Genomic DNA, 22516 nt, shown 5'->3' with positions numbered 1-22516 from the left:
TTGGGAAGATAGGGGAGTACCTTATCAGCCTCAACATAATGTTGGAGTATTGCACATCTTCAAGACAGAAAGAAGAAGCACATGAAGCTACATTTAGCAGTTTTTTCCTCATGCATTTTTGCTTAATTTTACATTGGAAACTAACAAAGTTCTGGAGGAATTTCCTGTTTGGCTGTATATTATGTGGACTTATTAAACAGCCAAAATAGAAGCATTTCCTTAATACATGGACAATCACATGATTATTTCTTGGATTTCTGAATTGACCTGATGGCCAATATTTTGAATGTTTCAGTTGCTTGGTTTCTTTGTTTTTTGAGTTTTTTTAAATTATAGACTTGTAGTCTGTCTGCAGTAGACAAGTTAAACAACCTAATTTGTTTGAACACAGACTATGTAAATTGTGTAAGTGTATATAACTGTTTATAGGAATATACCAATGTATATGTTTGGCATATGGGCAAAATGTCACCTCTTGAAATTGTTGTATATGCCATGTTTTGCTATAAGATTGCTTGCATATATATTCTGCTCAATAATGTGTACATTTTGTTTGGGAAAGCACTAGTGACTTCACTACACTGGACAAATAGAATTGTCAACTTTTCGATAAGTAAAACTCATTTCAGAGTAGACAGATGTTCTTTGAAGATAAAGTTAGGAGTTTTCCAGATTATAGCTTCCCCCCCTTCCCTTTCTTTCCCTTTACCGCCACCCCCCACCAACTATCAAGAATTTTCACAATCCTAGATGCTTTTGACAAACCAAAAATAACATGAAAGTAAGCTGCAAAGATGAATTTTCCATTAGTGCTGTCCCTATCCTGTCCTTGGTTTTGTTTTAGCTTGTGTCCATTTTTTTTCCAAAAAATGTGAAAACTGTCCTAACAGTGAACATCTTTTAAGTTACTGTTTTTGAAAAATAAATATTCAGATAACCTCATAACATAAAGCAGGTTAAAACTGTTACTCACTTTAACCTCTTAATGCAGTGTGGTTTAGCATAGAGGCAATGTCTTTAACAGTTTACTGTTTTATTCTTATGTATTATAAATGCCATATTTGAGTTTTGGTTTATTCCTACTAATGTTTTGCAGGGGGAGATTTGGGAGGGTTTTTGTTTTTTCATTTTTCTTTTTTTTTTAATTGTTTGTAAACTAATGTTTGGGTTCAAACAAATTAGTTGTTAAACATCTGTAATCAAATTTTCTGTAAATGTTACTGTCATTCTAAGCTATGTTAATGTTAAGAAAAGTATTGTATATGAAATTGACAATAAAACATTGAAACTGGTTGCTTGTTTTGTGAATGAATGTAAAAAGGTAAAACCCAATGAATGGCTGATCTGAATGCTAGTAGATGCTTGAAGATTCAAGTAATTAGGATTCACTCCCTTAGACCCTGCTTGTATCTGGACTAGTGTATAATGAATTATTAACATGGTAAATCTTTTCTAAATTAAGCATCTTTAATATTTGGAAGTTAGCTTGACATAAGTTTTAGACTTAAAATTATGAATAATCACCTATCATAACTTGTAGCCATGTAAAATCAAAATCTAAATATTAATTTCTAGTTCCTTCTACAGCATACTCAGATTTCTATACTGAAGCTATAATCCAATTATTATAGTCATAACATGGAATTTGAGACTTCATCTAAGGAAAGAACATCCAAATGAGTGGGTTTTTTGTTTTCTTTCTGCACCTAACATCAGTCAAAGTTTAGAGAAGATACACAAGTCTTGTTATAAAGTACAAACAGGGCCTAAGGGTTTGAGTGCCCCCAAGAAATATTTCTCAAGTAAACAGACACCCAAACATCATGTAATGGCTTAAGGAACTCCCCAGAGCATCTTCAGGAGTATATATAAGTAGTTTTTTTGATGCAACTTTAGTTAGATGCTGCTCTTTACAGGATCGGATGAGTGGTGTTGTCTTTGGCTGTGTGGACTTAAATGTGTTTCTAATGTGTGTGTCAAATAATTACCTGTTAAACAGACTGCCAATCTGGCTGAAGCCAATGCTTCTGAAGAAGATAAAATTAAAGCAATGATGTCACAGTCTGGCCACGAATATGATCCAATCAAGTAAGTTCATAAGTTGATCCTTTGGAATAGTAAAATGGGTGGGGATTTTCTTTGTATTTAAAGGGGGGGAAATGTAGTTGAGCTTGTGTATATGTGCGTGTGTGTGTTTGTGTGTGAACATACATCTGTGTGTCTATATATCTTATTTTTAACTTTCAGTTACATGAAGAAACCTCTGGGTCCCCCTCCACCATCTTATACCTGTTTCCGGTGTGGTAAACCTGGTCATTACATAAAGAATTGCCCAACAAATGGGGTAAGTTCTGTGAATCATGCAAATATTTATTTTATACACATACAATCTTGTATGTTACCGTAGTATGAAAACTAATTACTACTTGAATAATAGAGTGAAATAGTTTCCAATGTGGGGTAGTTAGAAGCTAATGAGAATTTCAGTCTTTTTAAGTTCAGCTTCAGATACTATAAATTCAAGTCACTTTATTAAAAAAATTCTTCAGTGGCTAATGTTAGAAGAATTTTTAACAGCCAAGGTAAATATGTTAAAAACAACATAATCACTAACAAAGAAAATAAAGGGTCTAAGGGTATCTCTTATCTGGATTTAGAGATCATAGGATTATAGACTTAAAGTTGGAGGAGACCTAAGTTCATCCAGTCTAGTCTCTTCCATTTACAAATGAGAAAATGAGCCCAGAGAAGAGAAATTACTTTCTCAAGGTCACCTAGGTAGTAGTTAAGTGGCAAAGCTGGGTTTCAAAACCACCCCCCTTGATAAACATTAATTTTTTCAATTGAGTATTAGGCAAACTTTCTTGGAACTGTATATAACCAAATATGAGTGCGATAATGTTAGCTCTTAGTACAATTGAAGTTGCTTTTTTTTGCGTATTTTCCATAGTGGGGGGAAAAATCATTAGATGGTTAAAATTTTTAAATCCAAGATACAGTTTTCATTAATTTTTTTCATAGCCTCCTAACTCATGCTATTTGTATTGAGTCTTTATGTTCAAATGCAGAAAACTTCAAACAAAAAAATTTCAGAGCTGATGTTTTCTTTTTTGTGACATTCAGAGTTATGAAATGACATAATATTTTATTCTTATCTGACTCCCTAATTTTCTAGATGAGGAAAGTGTGAGGGTCAGTGAGGTTAAGTGACTTGTCTAGGGTCACAGGCTAGCTAGACAGGGTCCAAGTTGGACCTACAATCCAGGTCTTTGGTTTCCTTAGATGGTACCCTTTCTGTTGTACCATGCTGCCTCTTCACAGAGAACATTCCTTGGTATTTTAACTCTGATGAGACTTTTGCACATCTTACAAATCCAAATTGAAAATGCTGAACTTCTTCCTTTGCCTCAGTTTTAGTTACTTGGCATATGGTTAGCTGAAGGTGATCCACCAGTGTATAGTGAGAGGCAGTAAGGTTGTACTATTTTCATACTTTATCAAATAAAAATAACTGGCCTTTAGATAGCATTCTCATTTTCAAAAGGCTTTATATACATCATTTCACTTGGTCCTTTCAAAAGCCTTGTAAAGAAGTTAACTACAGATGTTATTTAACCTCATTTTACAGTTGGAAGCTTACAGGCTCAAAAAGAGTTAACAGAGTTGCCCAGCCACTGACTATAAGAGGCAGGATTTGAACCCCACATCTGTTTAAGTCCTATACTCTCTTCACTATGTTATATTGCCCCTGCTAAATCACATCGGACTACAATTCTTCCTACTGACCTGTGGGTTTTTCTTTAAAGTCTAATGTTTTCCTTAGTATTTCCTAGTAATATGAGAACCTTAAAGTACAAATAATGGTAGGTAGTACTGACCTGCCTACATTCTGTTGCTCATTCTTAAGCTTCTAGTAATTTATATGCAGTCTTTTCTATGTTATTTGCATTAACATTTCAGTTAAAAGAGCATAAAATTAGAAGCAAAATTACTTTTTAATTCTAGTAATCCTACTGAAATTGTAATGCCAAGGAGGCAGTCAGTAATGACAGAAACACTGGATTTGGCATCCTGGTTCTGTAGATAATGTGTGTGACTTTGAGCAAGTCATTTAACCTTTCTGGGTCTCAGTTTCCTCATCCGTAAAATTAAGGACTAGGACAAGATGGTCTGTCCCATTCAGAATCTTACCTTCAGAGGCAACGTGTGTACTCTGAAGTCAATTTATATTTGTGGGTGTGTTTGTTTTCAAGTAAGTTTCTATGAAGACCAGTAAAAACTTTTAACTTAAATGAGTAAATCAAGAGCTCCATAAGATAATTGATCATAAAAGGATATTCTAGTCTGTTATTTGAGCACTATTTTATTTTTCACTTGGAGGGGTACCAGTTTTTTGGTTTTGGTTTTGGGTTTTTTTTTTTTTTGGTTTTTTTTTTTTTTCTTAACCAGAGTACTATATAAGGCTTTTAACATTTTAAAATTGGAAACATTTTTCACTAGATGTAGGATCTTTCTTCTAGTTTCATTCTGAGAGTCGAACGAAAAGACTCAGATTTGGCTTTCAGCTTTAATAGCTCTGTGAGTTTGGGCAAATGATTGAGTCTCATTAAGTATAAGTGATAATTTATACTTCTACCTTTAGTAAGTTTTATGTAAACTCTAAAGCATTTTATAAATGTTGAGTGATCATCATTAGTAAAAGCAAAGTTTGGCTGGTTAAGTATTTTGTATTGTTTTAACAAGTGAAAACATTTATGTTTTTTTCTGACTAGGATAAAAACTTTGAATCAGTTCCCAGGATTAAAAAGAGTACTGGAATTCCTAGGAGTTTTATGATGGAGGTCAAAGATCCTAACATGAAAGGTGCCATGCTTACCAACACTGGAAAATATGCAATCCCAACTATAGATGCGTAAGTACTCGGGTTAGAGGTGGGGCCAAAATGTGACCTGTGGAGACTATAGGTCCCAGGGTGCAATGCTGTTGTTTGGTTGCTTGTGAGTTTGCTATTTAGACCCCTTAGGGAACATTGTATGCTAAGACCTCTGGTCTCCACAAGTTGCATTTCTATATTAAGGATGAGAGGCTGCAGTCTGCTCCATTTTAAGCAAATTTTAAGTGGGTTTTGGGATTTTGTAAAATTGTCCATGTGGGTGCCCCTTCCCTTGTAGTCTTCTAATTTTTCTTTTCCTGGCATTCCCTGCCTTCTTCCTCATTCACATACATACTTGCACATGTTCCCCCTAGATTTATTTTTGTTATAGGCAGTTTATTTTGAGAGTGAGGGGATTTACAAATCATCATGAAATCTGAGGTAATTATTTTAGTTCTAATGAGTTTGGAACAAAATTATATATTATGGGTTAGAAGATAAATGTGCTGAGTATTACATACAGCTAAAGTGTGAAGATTTCATGTTAGTTACAGGTTTAAGTATATTGTAAGTTTAAAATCTCAGTTTCAGGAAGGTTAAATATTAGGTGAAATTGGTTGTGTTGTTAAAAGTTTATTGATGATTACTCTGGTTTAATGTCATGTGCTCTTAAGGAGATAAAGGCAGGACAGTTAGTGTCAAGGGCCATAAAATTAGTTTTATCATCTGGTAAACTCAAATATTTTCTCTAGTGGTTAACAAATTATTATCACTCTCTTTATTCCATTTGGCATCTGAATTGTCACACATGGAAGATGAATTAGATTTATTCTGCTTTGCCCTGGAAGGCAGACTTGGGTTAGATATAAAGAAACACTGCCTAACACTTAGAGCTGAGCCAAATGGACTTCTTTGAGAGTTAACCAAATTTCCCTATCTTTGGAGACACTGAAGCAGAGGTTGGATGATGACCCCCACCCCACCCCACCCCTGCCTTGTCAAGGATGTTGGAGGGGGAATTTAAGGGTCAAGTTGAGGTTCATCTTAATGCTCTGTAAGGTGCCTCTTACAACTCTGAAAGGCTGTATGAAAATATATACTATATGAGAAATATAGAATGTAGAATGTTCTTTTCTTGTTCTTGTTCTCCAGATCTTTTTTTTTTTTTTTGTCCTAAACCGTGTTTTTGTTCGTTTGTTTGTTTGTTTGTTTTTTGTCAGGGCAGTTGGGGTTAAGTGACTTGCCCGAGGTCCCACAGCTAGTAAGTGTGTCAAGTGTCTGAGACCGGATTTGAACTCAGGTCCTCCTGACTCCAGGGCCCATGCTCTACTCACTGTGCCACCTAGCTGCACCCCTAAACAGTGTTAATGTGCAGAAATGAAACACTTCTTAATATTACATTCAACATGTATGTTATGAGAGTTCAGTGAGTGAGCCAGTGAGAGATGTTGACAATGATGTGCACATTTAGAGTGGAATGAAAAGCTAAAATAGCAAAGAAAACATTGAAGATACTGTTGTTTTGTTTTAGTTCACAGGTAGGAATTAGATTATGTAGAGTTTTAAATGAAGGGTTTTTTTTTTTATTTTTCTCAAATTCACCCCCCTTCCCACTTGTACCCTCCTCACTTACCCATGCCATCCACTTTATATCAATCACTGTCCTGTGTTTTTGTGGTTTCATATCAAAGCAGCTTGAGCATAAACTGTCTCTACTTCAAAGACATTATATAGAAATTTCCAAACAAATTTAAGCTGAAATTGCCGTTTCAGCCCAGACACTATATTTTAAGAGCAGACCTATTCAGTTATATTTTACTTAAATGGGTTAAAAGAATATAAGTTGTGGTGGAAAAATTAACATTGCCTGTGAACCCCAACTAATAATTAACCTCTGCTTTTGAAACCCCTCTTGAATGCTGAAATACAAAACCCCTTTGTGCCAAACACACAACAGATATATTGGGGAGAGATGGGAGACCAAAATATTTTTAAATGAAACCTTCACCCTCTCCACTAACACCGCTGGTAAGCAACTCAGACTCTTCTGTTTCTTTCTTTTTTCTATCCTCTCCTCCTCTTCTCTTCTTTTTTTTTCTTTTTTTTTCTCTCTCTTGGGCAGTGGGAGACTCCTCTTTCACAAATTGGGAACAATGGGGCATAAGCAAATTGATACTTATTTCTGGAATCGTGGTGATGTCTATGGAGCAGCTGCAACACAAATAACACACCTAAGGTACCCTACTACCAATACGTACAGCTCAGATTCTTTCATTTTCCGCATTGAGAGCTACACACTGTTCCTTAAATGAAATGGAAAGGCATTTCTTTAAAAACTTAAGGCCTGACATTCCTGTTCTACAAATTTGCTAGATTTGTGCAAGGGAAAGAAGGGTGGTTGCAGGGGAGGGAATATCAATGTTTGGAATCTAATGGCTTTTTGGTAATCATTTAAAATTTACCAGAAGGGTTTCCATTTTGGTAGCACATTTAAATATAATACATTTCTACTAAACACATTGTACACCCAGATGAGACTGTCAAGGAATGTCTGGTGGAGTGTCATTTCATCTCTTTGTAGCACATGTTCGAAATCCCAATCATTTAGTCAGTTATAAGGCAATGAGATTCCATGATGCTGACTATGAATAGATGAATACATTTTTTTCAACACTGATCATAATATAGACCTGTCTTGAAATCTGCTGCTGCTTACTATGACTAGATATGCATGGTGATGATATAAATATTTCCCTTAAAACTGTCTCTTTTTGTGTATTGTGATATAAATACTAATTGTAGTTTTTCATTTTATTTGTGTTAACTTGATAAAGACTGGTATTAGTAACATGGTAAAGGCTATAGAAAAAAATTCAAAGAAAATTAATAAAAATTAGGAAGGCAGTATGATAGATGGGACTATATTTCCAGAGAGTTTTAATCCATGTTTTATCACTAACAGATTTGATGAACTTAGGCATAGTTTAATGTCTCTGGACTTCAATTTCCTCATTTGTGAAAATTATTAGAGACTCTCTAAAGTTATTGTCGTCGTTCTACCCCCCCCCAAAAAAATGTATGATTTTGATTTACCTAGCATTAATCACTGCCCCAGAACACCTTCGCATAGTTTACAAAGAGCTACTTAAAGAAATTTCTTCCCTGATCATTTTGAACATACGGTGTTTGTCTCAACTTCTCTTGTGCTGAATGACTCAAGTGGCTGTAATTCATTGCTTGGTATTACATTTGCTCTCCATTATGTAATGGAGTATGTGGCATGATTTAGGTAACACTACACCTTATTGACAAAAGTCTTTTTAAAGGTCTAAATTTTTTTATTTCAGAGAGGCATATGCCATAGGGAAGAAAGAAAAGCCACCTTTCCTACCAGAGGACCCATCCTCTTCATCAGAAGAGGATGACCCTATCCCAGATGAACTGTTATGTCTAATCTGCAAAGACATAATGACTGATGCAGTCGTCATACCCTGCTGTGGAAACAGTTATTGTGATGAATGTAAGTTCAGTTAAACCTACAAGTGGTGTATATTTCAAAATATCCGTATTGGGACGTGCCCGTGCCATTTTATGTTTCCCAAATTTTGCAGCTTAATATGTTAATAAAAATGAGGAAATGGTAAATACTTTCTTTTATCACAGGTAAGAGTGTTGAGTAGATGAATATTCAACAAAGTCAAATCTACTTTCATGAGTATTAACTACATTTGTTCGGACTTGCATTTTCTCCAGAGTTTTCTTTGTGTATCTTTGCAGTGGTGATAGAAGCAGTTATAATTATCACTGTTTTGCCTAAAAATGAACGTAATATTTCTGTGACTTAATTGTAACAAGAGGCGGGGATTCTGGTCTGTGTGAATAACTTGCCATATTCGTAGGTCAAGCCTATCATTTGTCCCAGCTAGTCCCGCCCACTCTTAGAACTGGAGGAAATTGACTAATTGGCCGAAGCCGGGGATAGGTGGTGATATGTTATGCTGGTTTTCCTTTAATTAGCTGGCAAGCCTCATCTGTCAGTTGAACTAAGTCTTCAGAGATGGTAATTCTTTTACCTAGGTTTTTTTAAAACAGCATTTTCTTTTTAATCCAAAAATACCTCTTTCCAGTTACAATAGATGTCCAGTAGTCCCCTTTCTCCTTCCTACCTTCACCCCACACTATAATGAAAAAATACCCACTACCTACAGTTTACAACATGGATTGTCTGTTCAGCCATTCATCCCGTCTCTCTCTCTGAGTCTCTTCTTACAGTTTCGTTATCCAAAGACCATAGTCCCATGTATGAACTAGTCCCAGCAATGCTGCCTAGGAGGTGATTTGAATTAGTTTATCATAGGTGAGAAACAGCAACAAGTTTTCACACTAATCCACAGAGCTACCTTTTTATTCCCTATACCTTGTCTCTTAAGTAATTTTTTTGTCCATAATAAAAACAGTACCCCAATCTTAGGATGACTCAGTGGTTTTTTTTTTGTTTTTTGTTTTTGTTTTTCATAAAAGGCTTTGTGGAACCTTATTACAAGTATTTCAAATGGCCTAAATTGCATACAACCATTTCCTTTTAATCAGAAAGCTGGTGTGCTTGCTTGAAGCACTCAGATTAATTAGGTGAGATTTCCTTAATAAAGACATGATTTTTGCTCCCCCATAGACTGTTTGCCCAACAGTATTCAGAAATTATATCCTTTATTACACTTTCTCTTGCCTTATCTAATATGGAAGAAAGACTCCGTGGTGTATTGTTATTCACCTAATCTTCAGCTTGAGAGTTACGTGGCAGTCTGCCAGTTTTCTAGTGTAGTGGCCAAAGAAAAAGCCAACGACAGTTAACCTATCATTCCCATTTTCACCCTTGAGTTGTTTTGAAAGTCTTGAGTAAATATCACCTAGTTCTACTAATTAACAACTAGTTTCTAGATTAGATCTGGAATATCCTGTGCGTTCCAAAACCCATTCTGACTTAGTTATTTTAGAAGACAGTTTGCAGGTAGGAATCTCATTAACGTTTTCCTTAGAAAAGTTGAAAGCAATGTTATTCTTATTTTTAATTCCTAGATTTCTCTTGTGACTATAAGGAATCCCCCAGTTGTCTATCTGGTTTCCTCCCTTTAGTGCATTTAACCTCTTCTTACTGGCCTTTTGAAACTTTCTGCAAGGTGATCCCCAGGTTCCTTTTTGGCCATGATTTCTAGTTAGTAGCTGATAGTCATGCTGTGTACCACCATGGTTTCCTTGTTTTATTCTTTACTTTAAAAATATGTATGGAATTGGGGATTCTTCATGATAGGGTTTCTTTTGTTTATCATATAGACAGGTAAGGTAATTTTCTAGGGTAATATAATTTTGTATTCGGTGTCAGAAGATATGTTTGAATCCCAGTTCTGCCATTTATTATCTGTGTAAGCTTGGGCAAGTGACTTAACCTCCTTTGGCCTTAGTTTCCTGATTTGTAAAATGTGGGAGTTGGGACCTCTTAAGGTCCCTTCCAGCACTAAATCCTGTAGTGTTATGCAGCATCTTTGACCTGTTTTCTCCAGTAGTGAACATTTTAATAGCTATATGAGGAATTGGTTTTTCTGAAGTTTTGTGATTTTTTACCCCATCCACATGTTAAATTATGATTCCATAAGTAGATGTGACCCCACAAAAATGATCACCATGGTCGGCCTTCTGGAGTGATGCAGTAAACTAATCAGCACTGTTGTTTCTTTCCTATATTCATTCGTTTATTCACACATCTTGATAAGGGTTAGTATCACCTCTACTTCATCTAAAGTATTTGGCATCCTAACTCCTGGAATGAAGAGTTTGTAGCAGCGAATCTGAAAGGAGAAACTGATTTAGATTGGCCACCTGGTATAGGGTTTTTAGATGCAGAATTGATCAGCATAGAATTTATAAAAGGGGTTGTTTGATAAGTGTATTTATAAAGTCAGTGGTATAATCATGAACCAAAGTTTAGTTATCCTTTCTATAACGCAAATTGTCTTGAAATACAGGTATAAGAACAGCATTGCTAGAATCAGAAGAACATACATGCCCAACTTGTCATCAGAATGATGTATCCCCTGATGCTTTAATTGCCAACAAATTTTTACGCCAGGTAAATATATCCTGTTTTGTATATTCTCTTCAATATGAATGGACATCTTTCCATTGACTGTCAAGAAAGCCTATTAAATTTTGTGTTTTTAACACAAACTGTTTGGTTTCCCTAGGCTGTTAATAACTTCAAAAATGAAACTGGCTATACTAAAAGGCTTCGAAAACAGATACCCCCACCACCACCTCCAATTCCACCTCCAAGACCACTGATTCAGCGGAACCTGCAACCCTTAATGAGACCTCCAATCTCAAGACAACAGGACCCTTTAATGATTCCAGTGACATCTGCATCAACTCATGCTGCTACTTCTATATCATCTTCCATGACTCCCAATCAGTCTTCTCTATCATCTGCTGTACCTATAAATCAGCCTTCTACTCCAGCGCCAGTTCCTGATATAACAGCCACAGTGTCTATATCTGTGCATTCAGAAAAACCAGATGGACCTTTCCGGTAAGTGTTTGTGTTAAATGTATTAGAAAATAGCTAAAAATGTTAATGTGATCGTTTGTTTTTGCTTTCCCTTTTTGATTGCACGTTGGTCACTGTTATTAATTTTTGGTATGTGTATGTACTATTAAAGGGTACTATTAAAAAGCCAATTGAATTTGAAAGGAAATGTGAGACTTGGTCCAGCCCCACAAGGAGCATAGCCTTGAGAAAGCAAGATGTGAAAAGAACTTACAATAATGTTAATGTTAATGTTAAGTGCCAATGGAATCGGGAAGCACCAAAACGTCTTGGCTCCTAGTCTAGTGCTTTTCTCTGTTTAAGACAGAACAGAGGGTTGTAATTACTCTCCAGGGTCTAAAGGTTTTTTCTTTTTCTTTACCTCCCCTGTTAACTGTGGGGTATCCTATACCTGATTCTTCTGTTCTCAGTCTGTATTCTGTCCCTAAGAGATTTTGACTTTCACTTTGACTCTTTGACTCTCACAATGCAGTAAATTCCATCCATCCTAATCTTGATATCTTCTGTCTCTTTTCATATGAAGTTGAAACGCAGCCCTCTCTATTTTTCACCATCACATTTATTTGCATCTATGCTTAACTAGATTTCTAGTAAGATCTTAGAGGGCAAGCAACGAGTCTTTTTCTTCTTGTATCTCTCCTTGGAAGTCTTCCCAGTCTAGATTTTCGACCATTGTTGAGCAATGTCATCTGTTCCCTCACTTATCTACCATATATGAATTTTTTAATCATTGTTTACTTTCTATTTCCAAGTCTCTATTTCTCAGATATGCCTATTTGTCTCTTCCCAAGGTCAGATATTTTTGTTTACATCAGTAATTTTCAATGAACCAATCTAGGTACCTTAATTTCCCACCATCACAGATGATTTCTAAGTTTCCTTCTAGCTTTTACAATGAAGGAGCTTTATTTAGCATACTGTACTTAAATATGTCTGTGTCAGCTACTACTAAAAAGCAGATTTTTTTTTCAAATATAAAGGACCTGTAGTGAATGAACAGAGACCAAGAGAAATTAACTTGTCTAAAATCATGTAACTGGTGGCAGAGTCATGACTAGAATTCAAGTCTTCTGATTTGCAAACCATTGTTTTTTCCTCCTCCATGTTGGTGGTCCTCTACAATAGCTGTGTCACTCTCTTTTAAAGGCCCCTATCTGCTACGTAGCTGTTCCGCTAAGTGCTGATTTAAGATTGAAGGGTATCCTAATTTTCTAGTAAATTTTGTATTGTTCTTAAATAATCTTAACATTTATGACTATTATCTTGATTTTACATTTTTCAACATCGTAACTTCTGGGAGAATATTATTTGAAGCATCCTTGCCTGAGCAAATAGTATTTACAGGGACATATAAAACCAATTAAAATTTTGTAATATAAGTCCGTAGCTGATTTTTACATAGTAACATCGGTAATGTTACATCCAACATGGTTCTTTCTTAAAGTTGATAGTAGTTCATCATGAGCTTTTTGAAGACAGAAACTATATTGTGCATAGTATGCAGCATATCAGGGAAGTATACAAGAAGTTACCTGAATTATCACCTGTAATGTAATTAATTAATGTTACACCATTTAGTTAACTCTGAAACTTTCCCAGTGCACTCACTTATAGGAACATAGGTTAATGTAGCGAAATAAAAGATTGCCCATTTTGAAAGCTGTTACCTAAACCGGTGCTGATTATCTTTATGTTGTCACAATTTATCTTCTGTTTTCCAGTGATCCCGATAATAAAATTCTACCTGCTGCAGCCTTGGTATCAGACCATCCTAAAGCTTCTTCGTCAATAGCAATTAGTGCACTAATGGAAGAAAAGGTAAATTTATTTGAGTAATAAAGTTTTTAAAGTTTTTGGGGATTTTTCCAATAATATTTGACAATTTTGGGGTTTTTATTTTGTTTTTTGCTGTTCTGTCCCTTTCTTGATTTTCCACAAGGGCTATCAGGTGCCTGTACTTGGAACACCTTCTTTGCTTGGACAGTCTCTTTTGCATGGACAGTTGATACCTACAACTGGTAAGTAATATGACAGTTTAAAACCATTTTTGAAAATCTGTTTCTATCCTCACTTAACACATACTTTGTTATGTATCTATTCAAAGGTCCAGTAAGAATAAATGCTGCTCGTTCTGCCGGTGGTAGGCCTGGTTGGGAACCGTAAGTATATTTTCAAGAAAATTGTCTTAAAATAAATACATTTAAGTTAGGTAATTGAACATATAAACTTAATGAGTTACTTATTTGTTGAATGTTCATTATAAATGTTTAGTTTGATCCAGCTTAATTTGGTTTTTTTTGAGGGGGGAAGGCAAGGCAGTTGGGGTTAAATGACTTGCCCAAAGTCACACAGCTAGTAAATGTGTCAAGTATTTGAAGCCGGATTTGAACTCAGGTCCTCCTGACTCCAGGGTCGGTGTTCTATTCACTGTGCCACCTAGCTACCCCTATCCAGCTTAATTTAGATAAAATTAAGTTTAATTAGACCTCACTGATTGGGAATGTATTAATACCTCATCTAAGTTAGTAAAATTATTGGATAAATATATAGTTTTATTACTTATGAGGACATAGTTTTATTTTCAAATTGTCATTGGATGTGTGGGCAAAGAGATTTTGTCAAGAGCTGCTTCATTGAATAAGAATCTTCAGTAGAAAGAGGATTGAACCAGGAGCCAAAATACCTGGTCAAGTCCCAGCTCTTTTGCTAATGAGGTATAATGACCTTGATCAAGTCAGTTCTCCTTCCTGGGCCTCAATTGCGTCATTTATAAAATGAGGGGATTGGACTAGAAAATATGTAAGGTCACTGGCAGCACAAACTGTCCTTCTTACTATTCCTCATACGTGAAACCCAGTGTCCTATCTCTGTTCCTTCTCATTGACTACCTCTCCCTGGCCTCATGCCTAGAATTCCTTTTTCCCATCCACCTCTTAGAATTCTTAGTTTTGCTGCCTTCTAGGTGACGCCATTTCCAATCCTCCTAACTGACAATGCCTTTTCCTCCCCAAACTACCTTGTAACCTTAACCTACTTTGTATATTTTGTCTATAGGTGTACTTACTGTCTTCTCTCTAGAGATTGTGAGTTCCTTGAGAGCAGAGATCACTTCATTATAAATGCTTACTGATTGAATAAATGTGACAAACTGTCTTTCATACTTTTATAAGCATTTATTTTCCGAAGTAGGCTAAATATTTTCCAGGTCTTAATTGCACTAATAAAATTGGTTTTACTGAGTAAATTGATAACAAAGAAATCTGTTCAATTCTGATTGGGTGGAATCTAAAGTATACAATAAAATCTAAAGAATGGGTTTCTTTTTTTAATTCCTAAAAACATAGGGAATTTTACATTGTGCTCCCAAAGTGAATGAATTAATCATGACTTAAGAGTTTTTTTTTTCTTTAGAAGCATAAATCGAGGACGACACCATGGCGAACGCTCACAGAGGACTCAAGGCCCATCACTACCAGCAACGCCTGTCTTTGTACCTGTACCACCACCTCCTTTGTATCCACCACCTCCCCACACACTTCCTCTCCCTCCAGGTGTTCCTCCACCACAGTTCCCTCCACAGTTTCCGCCTGGGCAACCACCACCTGCTGGCTACAGCGTCCCTCCTCCAGGTTTCCCTCCAGCACCTGCAAATTTATCAACACCTTGGGTATCAACAGCAGTACAAACAGCTCATTCAAATACTATTCCAACAACACAAGCTCCACCCTTATCCAGGGAAGAGTTCTACAGAGAGCAAAGACGACTAAAAGAGGAGTGAGTATTTAATTTGCAGTTAAATTTTTTTATTTTAGTGATAAGTATATATTAAAATGGGTGCTTGTGGAAACATTTCCCATGTGCTCTTTAGAAAAAAGGTAAACCACATAAAGATTTAAAATAAGGCATCCAAGAAACTTAATAGGGATTCCTAGTTACTGTTTTAAAATGAAAGCTTGACTATTTCATTCATTTGCTTCATGATCTAATTATATTTGTCTTGTTAGTTCTTACACAATTTTTTGTTAACGTTTACTCTTTAACTTTATTTTACTAGGGAAAAGAAAAAGTCCAAACTAGATGAGTTTACAAATGATTTTGCTAAGGAATTGATGGAATACAAAAAGATTCAAAAGGAGCGTAGGCGCTCATTTTCAAGGTTAGTGTTTTGTAAGCCTTCATGATAGAATAAAAAGTAATCTAGCAGGACACAAGATAGGAGATTTAAAAAATAATAATGGGACTGGATATTCAAGGAAAGATCTGAATACAAGATTGTATTTTTGTCTTTGTAATTCAGTCTAGATTGATAGAAATGGAAAACTAACATTTCTTGTCATCTGTTGATTCATTTAAATTTATCATTGTAAATCATATTTTTTAGAATAAGGGATTATGGGAAGTAAATTACTCTTCCATAGAGTTGTTCCCTGCCTAGAAGTTGAGCATATATGGTGAAAAAGTTGAATCTTTGAGCAGTATTTCAACATACAGTTATGGCTTTTTGCTGGAACATTAACCTGAGTAAATATGAAGCTACAGTATACTTCAGATTGTTTTATTAATAGCAAAGTAGAGTTAGCATTCCCCTAAAAGTTTATTTAAAGGAATTTTATCTTTAAAATTCATAACTGATTGTGACTTGATTGTTTTTAAAAGCTAGCGCTAGTTGTTTGATATGTTGGTACTTTATTCTTTCTGCAATATTATTGGACAAAATATTGTCACAAATGTTCAACGTAACAAATGGAAGATAAAGCTGAATAGAGTGATCAGTCTTATGTGCATGTTACTGCTTAGTGCACTACATTCCATTTGGTTGGAATTTGCCTTGATTGAACAGATTTTCTATGGACTGTCCTTGTGTGCTTATCATCCACATGCCAGTAGGGGTCTCTATCTCCTTAGATAAACTAAAATATGACAGTCATAGAAAAAGCAGGGAACTGAAAAGAGAGAGGCCCTAGAAGTTGAAAAAGCTACATTTGATTTGCATTCCTCAGTCCTGGGTTTTGTTTTGTTTTCAGGTCTAAATCCCCATATAGCGGCTCCTCTTATTCAAGAAGTTCTTATACCTATTCTAAGTCAAGATCTGGTTCCTCACGTTCACGTTCCTATTCTCGATCCTTTAGCCGTTCACACTCTCGTTCTTATTCACGATCGCCTCCATATCCCAGAAGAGGCAGAGGGAAAAGTCGAAATTATCGTTCAAGATCCAGGTCTCATGGATATCACCGCTCAAGGTCAAGGTCACCACCATATCGGCGATACCATTCACGATCAAGGTCTCCCCCAGTTTTTAGGGGACAGTCTCCTAATAAACGAAATATACCTCAAGGAGAAACAGAACGTGAATACTTTAACAGATACAGAGAGGTTCCACCACCTTATGATATAAAAGCTTACTATGGTAGGAATGTTGACTTTAGAGACCCATTTGAAAAAGAACGTTACAGAGAATGGGAAAGAAATTACAGAGAATGGTATGAAAAATATTACAAAGGTTATGCTGCTGGAGCACAGCCTAGACCTCCAGCAAATAGGGAGAACTTTTCTCCAGAGAGATTTGGACCATTGGGCAACAGAAGAGAGAATTCTCCCTTTGCTCGAGGTCGCAGGGAAGATTATTCTAGTGTACAAGGTCATCGAAGTCGCAACATAGGTGGCAATTATCCAGAAAAGCTTTCAGCAAGAGACAGTCACACCATGAAGGATAATGCCAAGTCAAAAGAGAAGGAGAGTGAAAATCCACCAGGAGATGGAAAGGGAAACAAACATAAGAAACATCGAAAGAGAAGAAAGGGGGAAGAAAACGAAGGCTTTCCTAACACAGAATTATTAGAGAGTTCTAGAAAACAAAGAGAACCTGTAGGTGGAGAAGATATTAAAACAGACTCCTTGTTCATTCTCCCCAGTAGAGATGATGCCACCCCTGTTAGAGATGAACCTATGGAGGCAGAGTCAATCACTTTTAAACCTGTGTCAGAAAAGGAAAAGAAAGAAAAGGACAAACCAAAAGCAAAAGGTGACAAGACTAAACGTAAAAATGAAGGAACTGCTGCTTCCAAAAAAGAGAGTACTGCAAAACCTGTTAAAGCATCCCAGGAAAAAATAGATGTAGAACGTGAAAAGTCTCCAAGATTTGAACCACCATCCAAAAAAGCCAAAGAGGAGGTGCCAAAGACAGAGAGTACTAAGTCCTCCTCCCAGAAAGATGAAAAGACCATTAGTACACCCAGAAAAGCTCATCCCAAGATGACAAAAGAACATCAAGAAACTAAATCCACCAAGGAGGAAAAAGTTAAAAAGGAATATTCAAAAGATGCCAAACAAGAAAAGCTAGCTAACAAGGAGGAAAAGTCGAAAAAGACTAATGAGAAAAGTAAGCCAGCTGATGCCAAGCCAGAAAAAAGAAAAAGAAAAGCTGAAGAAAAGGGTGTAGATAAAGAACATGAAATTTTGTCATTGAAAAACTCTAAGCCAGAAGTTGCTGAAATGATGAAGCCATCACCAAAGCGCAAAATTGAGCCAGATGTTGAGAAAACAGATAGGACCCCAGAAAAAGACAAAGCTGTATTAACTGCTCCGGCCAAAAAGATAAAGCTCAACAGAGAAACGGGGAAAAAAATTGGAAGTGGAGAAAATCCGCCCAACGCAAAAGAACTCACTGAAAAATTGGAGCCAACATCCAGTAAAATTAAGCAAGAAAAAGTTAAAGGCAAAGTAAGAAGAAAAGTGACAGCTACTGAAGGATCTAGCTCAACTCTTGTGGATTATACCAGGTAATTTTTTTTTCTTCACTGCAAATATGTAAGATAATTCAATTTCATTTATAAGAATTCTACTAATAGAGAATTGGTGGTAATAATTTGGGTCTGGTTCACTTTTGTACTGTCTCTGGGGAAACAGATTTGCTAAGAAAATTGAAATAACATTTTAGGACAAATATAAACTGAGGGGTATGTTCCCATAAAGTCCACGTATCCATTTGGAAATACAAATGTTTTGCTGATGAGCACCTTAATACCTTCTTGATTCCATATAGCATGTAAGTGATGATGTATGGAAAAGAGATCTTTCTGTTCATCCTGGAGAACAGAACCAAGACCAAGGAATGAAATCTACAGGGAGGCCAGCCCAGCTTCAGTGTAAAGCTTGTTATCAGATCTGGTCAAAAGCAGAATGAGCTATTTCAGGAAGTAGTTATTTCCCTAATGTTGGAGGTACTTAAGCCAGAAACCAGATGACTATTAATCAGGGACATTAAGAATTTAGGAGCTAGGTAGGTTGGGCTACATTCCCAATGAAACGAAGAGATTTCTAAGCATTTGTTTTTAGAAATCTTTATCTTTGTCAGTTTTAAAATTCATGTTAAATCATGCTTTTCATTGAAATAGTTCCTTTTACTCAGTGGTTATCAGTGTGATCTGGGGAACCTTGGGAGTTCCTGAAACCCTTGCAGGAAGAATTGATAAGGTCGAAACGGTTTTTACAATTAGTGTACTAAGATGTTATAATTTCAAATGTATGGTAAATATTGATAGCTAAACCCACATAAAACCTTTTTTGAGGGGGAAGGAGGTGGCTGTCTAATAATTTTTAAGACTATAAATGGATCCAGAGACCAAAAAGTTTGAGAACCACTGCTTTAAGTGTTACTTATAGGCAACAGTTTGAGTTACTTAGTGTAATAAAATTATTTCTTTCTACATTCTGCAATTCAGGCTTTGATAATAATTCATTAATTGATTAGATTTTCCCCATTTAGTTTTAATTGATGAAATTAAGTTAAACTAAATGAACAGTAAGATAACTCAGAACAGTGACGCCACACTGCTCTGCTTAACAGTACTTGGTTTGCTGCATGTTGTCCATTCTTAACCACCCTCTACCTTGCACTCAAGGTTTTATAGAATCCAGATTTTCAGTTAAAACAGAATAAAAGAATGGATTTATATGATGCAAAAAGTAGAAGAAAGCCATCAAGAACTTAGGTGCTGCAGTGTGCCTGCCACTGAGCTTATGTCAGACAGCTTGGAGTAGACCGTCAAACCAGTGTTCTGTGATGACATGCATAGAAATCACCAGTCGTCTAATATTCGAGGTTTTTCAATTTAATGGAGTAAAGAAATATTTTGCCTACTATCATTCTTTGATACCTAAGAAAGCAAGATTTTAGATGGATCAGCTTTTAGATTGAAGCAGTTTAGTTCCTTAGGGATTGTTATAAAGGTAACTATCACAACAGTATTGTGTAATGTCATCATAGGATTTTATTGAGTATCAGTGTTACTGTGAAAGCTTTATTGGTCAGGGCAAGATTGGGTATCCTGTACCATTGCTGAGGCCTGTCTGCCCGTAGTCGCCCTCTATAAAGACAAATGCAGTATTGTTATTCACTTTACCAGTCATAAAAACTGTACGGGTATAGCCTAGTCCACCTCAGAACAAGAGAAAGCAGTGAAGCAACACTCTACTGAGAAAGAAAAATTCTTTCTCTGTACTTCAGGAGTTGATCATTAAACCAGGATCATTTAATCCTCAATTAACATTTAATTTCCATATATCCCTTATCCATATATTCCTTAAAAGGCCAATATTTGAGACGTTTTCAAAATGTCTTTAAGTAAAAATTAATATTTCATTGGTCATCTTTAAATGAAATTTTACTGGTCTAGGAAAGCATTTAAATTTTAGGTACCAATTAATGTTTCAATTTTCTTTAGTACAAGTTCAACTGGAGGCAGCCCTGTAAGGAAATCTGAAGAAAAACCAGACACAAAGCGAACTGTCATTAAGACCATGGAAGAATATAACAATGATAACACTGCTCCTGCTGAAGATGTCATTATTATGATTCAGGTTCCTCAGTCCAAGTGGGACAAAGATGACTTTGAGTCTGAAGAGGAAGACATGAAATCTACACAAGCCCTGTCAACTGTGGGAAAGCCTGCTAGTGTTATTAAAAATGTTAGCACCAAGCCATCAAATCCTGTTAAGCATATTGAAAAAGAAATCGAGCCATCAGAGAAAATTCAGAGGCCCACAAAAGAAGTAAGCCATGAAGGTGTACAGCACGAGGCCAAAAGTTCAAAAACTTGTTCATCCAGTGAAAAAGGAAAAACCAAAGATCGGGATCATTCCGTGTCAGATAAGGAAAACTCCGAAAAAAGGAAAAGCAGCATTCAGACAGAAAAAGATAGTGGTGTAGATCGTATAAATGAACAAGGAAACTTTAAAAGTCTTTCTCAATCCTCCAAAGACAGTAGAACTTCAGATAAGCACGATTCTGGGCGTGGCTCCTCAAGTAAAGACTTCACCCCTAATAGAGACAAAAAGGTAGACCATGATAACAGAGATCACTCTGGCTCCAAACGGAGAGATGAGAGGAGTGACTTAACAAGAAGAAAAGATTCTCCTTCTCGAACTAAATTAGAATCTTCGTTGGGTCAGAAAAATAAACTGAAAGATGAAAGGACAGATTTGCCTAAAAAGGGAGTAGGAGAATCAAAAAGAAGCAACTCTAGTCCTTCAAAGGACAGAAGACCATATGATCACAAAGCTGCTCATGATTCCAAACGTTCAAATGATGACAATAAATCTATAGACAAAAATCCTGTTAAAGAGCGAGAGAAGCATGTATCAGAAACCAAGAACAATAAAGAGAAAGAGTTAAGTGGAAATAAATTATTTTGTAGACATATCTCACCAGATACACAGATTGAAAAAGAGCATGTTACCGGACAGAGTGATAAGACTGTTGTCAAACCTAAGCCCCAGTTAAGCCACTCTTCTCGACTTTCTTCTGATTTAACGAGAGAAACTGATGAGGCCGCTTTTGTGCCAGACTATAATGAAAGTGACAGTGAGAGTAATGTGTCTGCAAAAGAGGAAGAAACTCTGGGGAAAAATCCTAAGGAATTGAAAGATAAGGTGGTAGAGAAACCTAAAGAGAGCCTGGATGCAACAGTAGTTGGCCAAACAGGTGTAAGAAGTCAGAGTCAAAGTAGTCCTAGTGTCAGCCGAAGTCGCAGTCATAGCCCTTCTGGAAGCCAGACACGAAGCCACAGCAGCAGCGCTAGCTCAGCGGAAAGTCAGGACAGCAAGAAGAAGAAAAAGAAAAAGGAAAAAAAGAAGCACAAGAAACATAAAAAACATAAGAAACATAAGAAACACACAGGCACTGAATTAGAATTGGAAAAGAGTCAAAAACACAAGCATAAGAAGAAAAAATCCAAGAAAAGCAAAGATAAAGAAAAGGAGAAGGAAAAGGAAAAGGATGACCAAAAAGTTAAATCTGTCACAGTATAAAATGACAGATTAAAAAATTGACTTAATTACTAAGTCATCTGTATTAAATTTTGTTATAATGTAAACAGATTCAAGCTTTGTAAATAATGACATGGAAGACCCTGTGCTGCACTTAAAATATTGCTGCTTGATTATTTGATTTTTACATCAGAGCTTTATAACACGAACTTTTTGTACAGAATTGTGAGTTGTGACCATGTAACATGAGAGGTTTTGCCTGGGGCATCTTATTTTTAACCACCATTAATTAGTTTGGGTGGAGTTTACTGTACTGTGAAATTTTCACATTTGAATTTTTTTAATTGCCTGGCAGAAAAAGCTGGTATCCGTTCTAAAATATCAGCAGAATGATTTGCAGAATTCATTACAGCCCTGTTATGTCACTTTTTGATTACAATAAAAGTTTTCAGTAAACTTTTCAATTGTGTTATATTTTGCCTGAAGCACAAAAAAAAATCCCCCAAAGTACTCTTGAGTCTCTGATATAGATTCTTTTCATCAATTTCAAGGTTAACATTACCCAAGGATATTGTGTGTATATATTGTTCCTTTTAGTAGTAAATTGCAAATGGGAAAACAAAAAAAAACCTTATCACTCAACAAAGTAATCTAATCTTTATTCCATCTTTTAGGGGGAACAATAAAGTTCTGAAGCAAAAAATGTGTACACTGTTTGACTCGAGTTCAGAGCATCTGCCATATTCAGCTATATAGCTTTTCAACTCTTTATATCATAA

At 35.9% G+C, this 22516-nt stretch overlaps 1 protein-coding gene across 2 annotated transcripts in view; it reads left to right on the top strand.

The window, feature by feature from the left end:
• The window catches only part of RBBP6 (RB binding protein 6, ubiquitin ligase), a 37159-nt gene extending 14963 nt beyond the window's left edge, over window positions 1-22196 (top strand). The window contains exons 5-17 of one of the 2 annotated variants that reach the window (XM_036738486.1): window positions 2000-2088; window positions 2248-2344; window positions 4773-4912; window positions 8221-8393; window positions 10894-10997; window positions 11113-11453; window positions 13193-13289; window positions 13411-13489; window positions 13576-13630; window positions 14883-15245; window positions 15526-15627; window positions 16496-18250; window positions 20195-22196. In XM_036738486.1, the coding sequence (XP_036594381.1) occupies window positions 2000-2088; window positions 2248-2344; window positions 4773-4912; window positions 8221-8393; window positions 10894-10997; window positions 11113-11453; window positions 13193-13289; window positions 13411-13489; window positions 13576-13630; window positions 14883-15245; window positions 15526-15627; window positions 16496-18250; window positions 20195-21779 (4980 nt within the window). In that variant the 3' untranslated portion in view covers window positions 21780-22196. The remainder of the gene's footprint in view (window positions 1-1999; window positions 2089-2247; window positions 2345-4772; window positions 4913-8220; window positions 8394-10893; window positions 10998-11112; window positions 11454-13192; window positions 13290-13410; window positions 13490-13575; window positions 13631-14882; window positions 15246-15525; window positions 15628-16495; window positions 18251-20194) is intronic. The other variant, XM_036738487.1, reaches the window with a different exon arrangement.
• The last annotated feature ends 320 nt before the right edge of the window (window positions 22197-22516 follow it).

This window comes from Trichosurus vulpecula, chromosome 9 (genome assembly GCF_011100635.1).
Source record: "Trichosurus vulpecula isolate mTriVul1 chromosome 9, mTriVul1.pri, whole genome shotgun sequence".
In the NCBI taxonomy this organism is placed as follows: domain Eukaryota; kingdom Metazoa; phylum Chordata; class Mammalia; order Diprotodontia; family Phalangeridae; genus Trichosurus; species Trichosurus vulpecula.
Note: the sequence above shows the minus strand (reverse complement) of the source record. Positions and strands in the feature narration are given on the sequence as shown.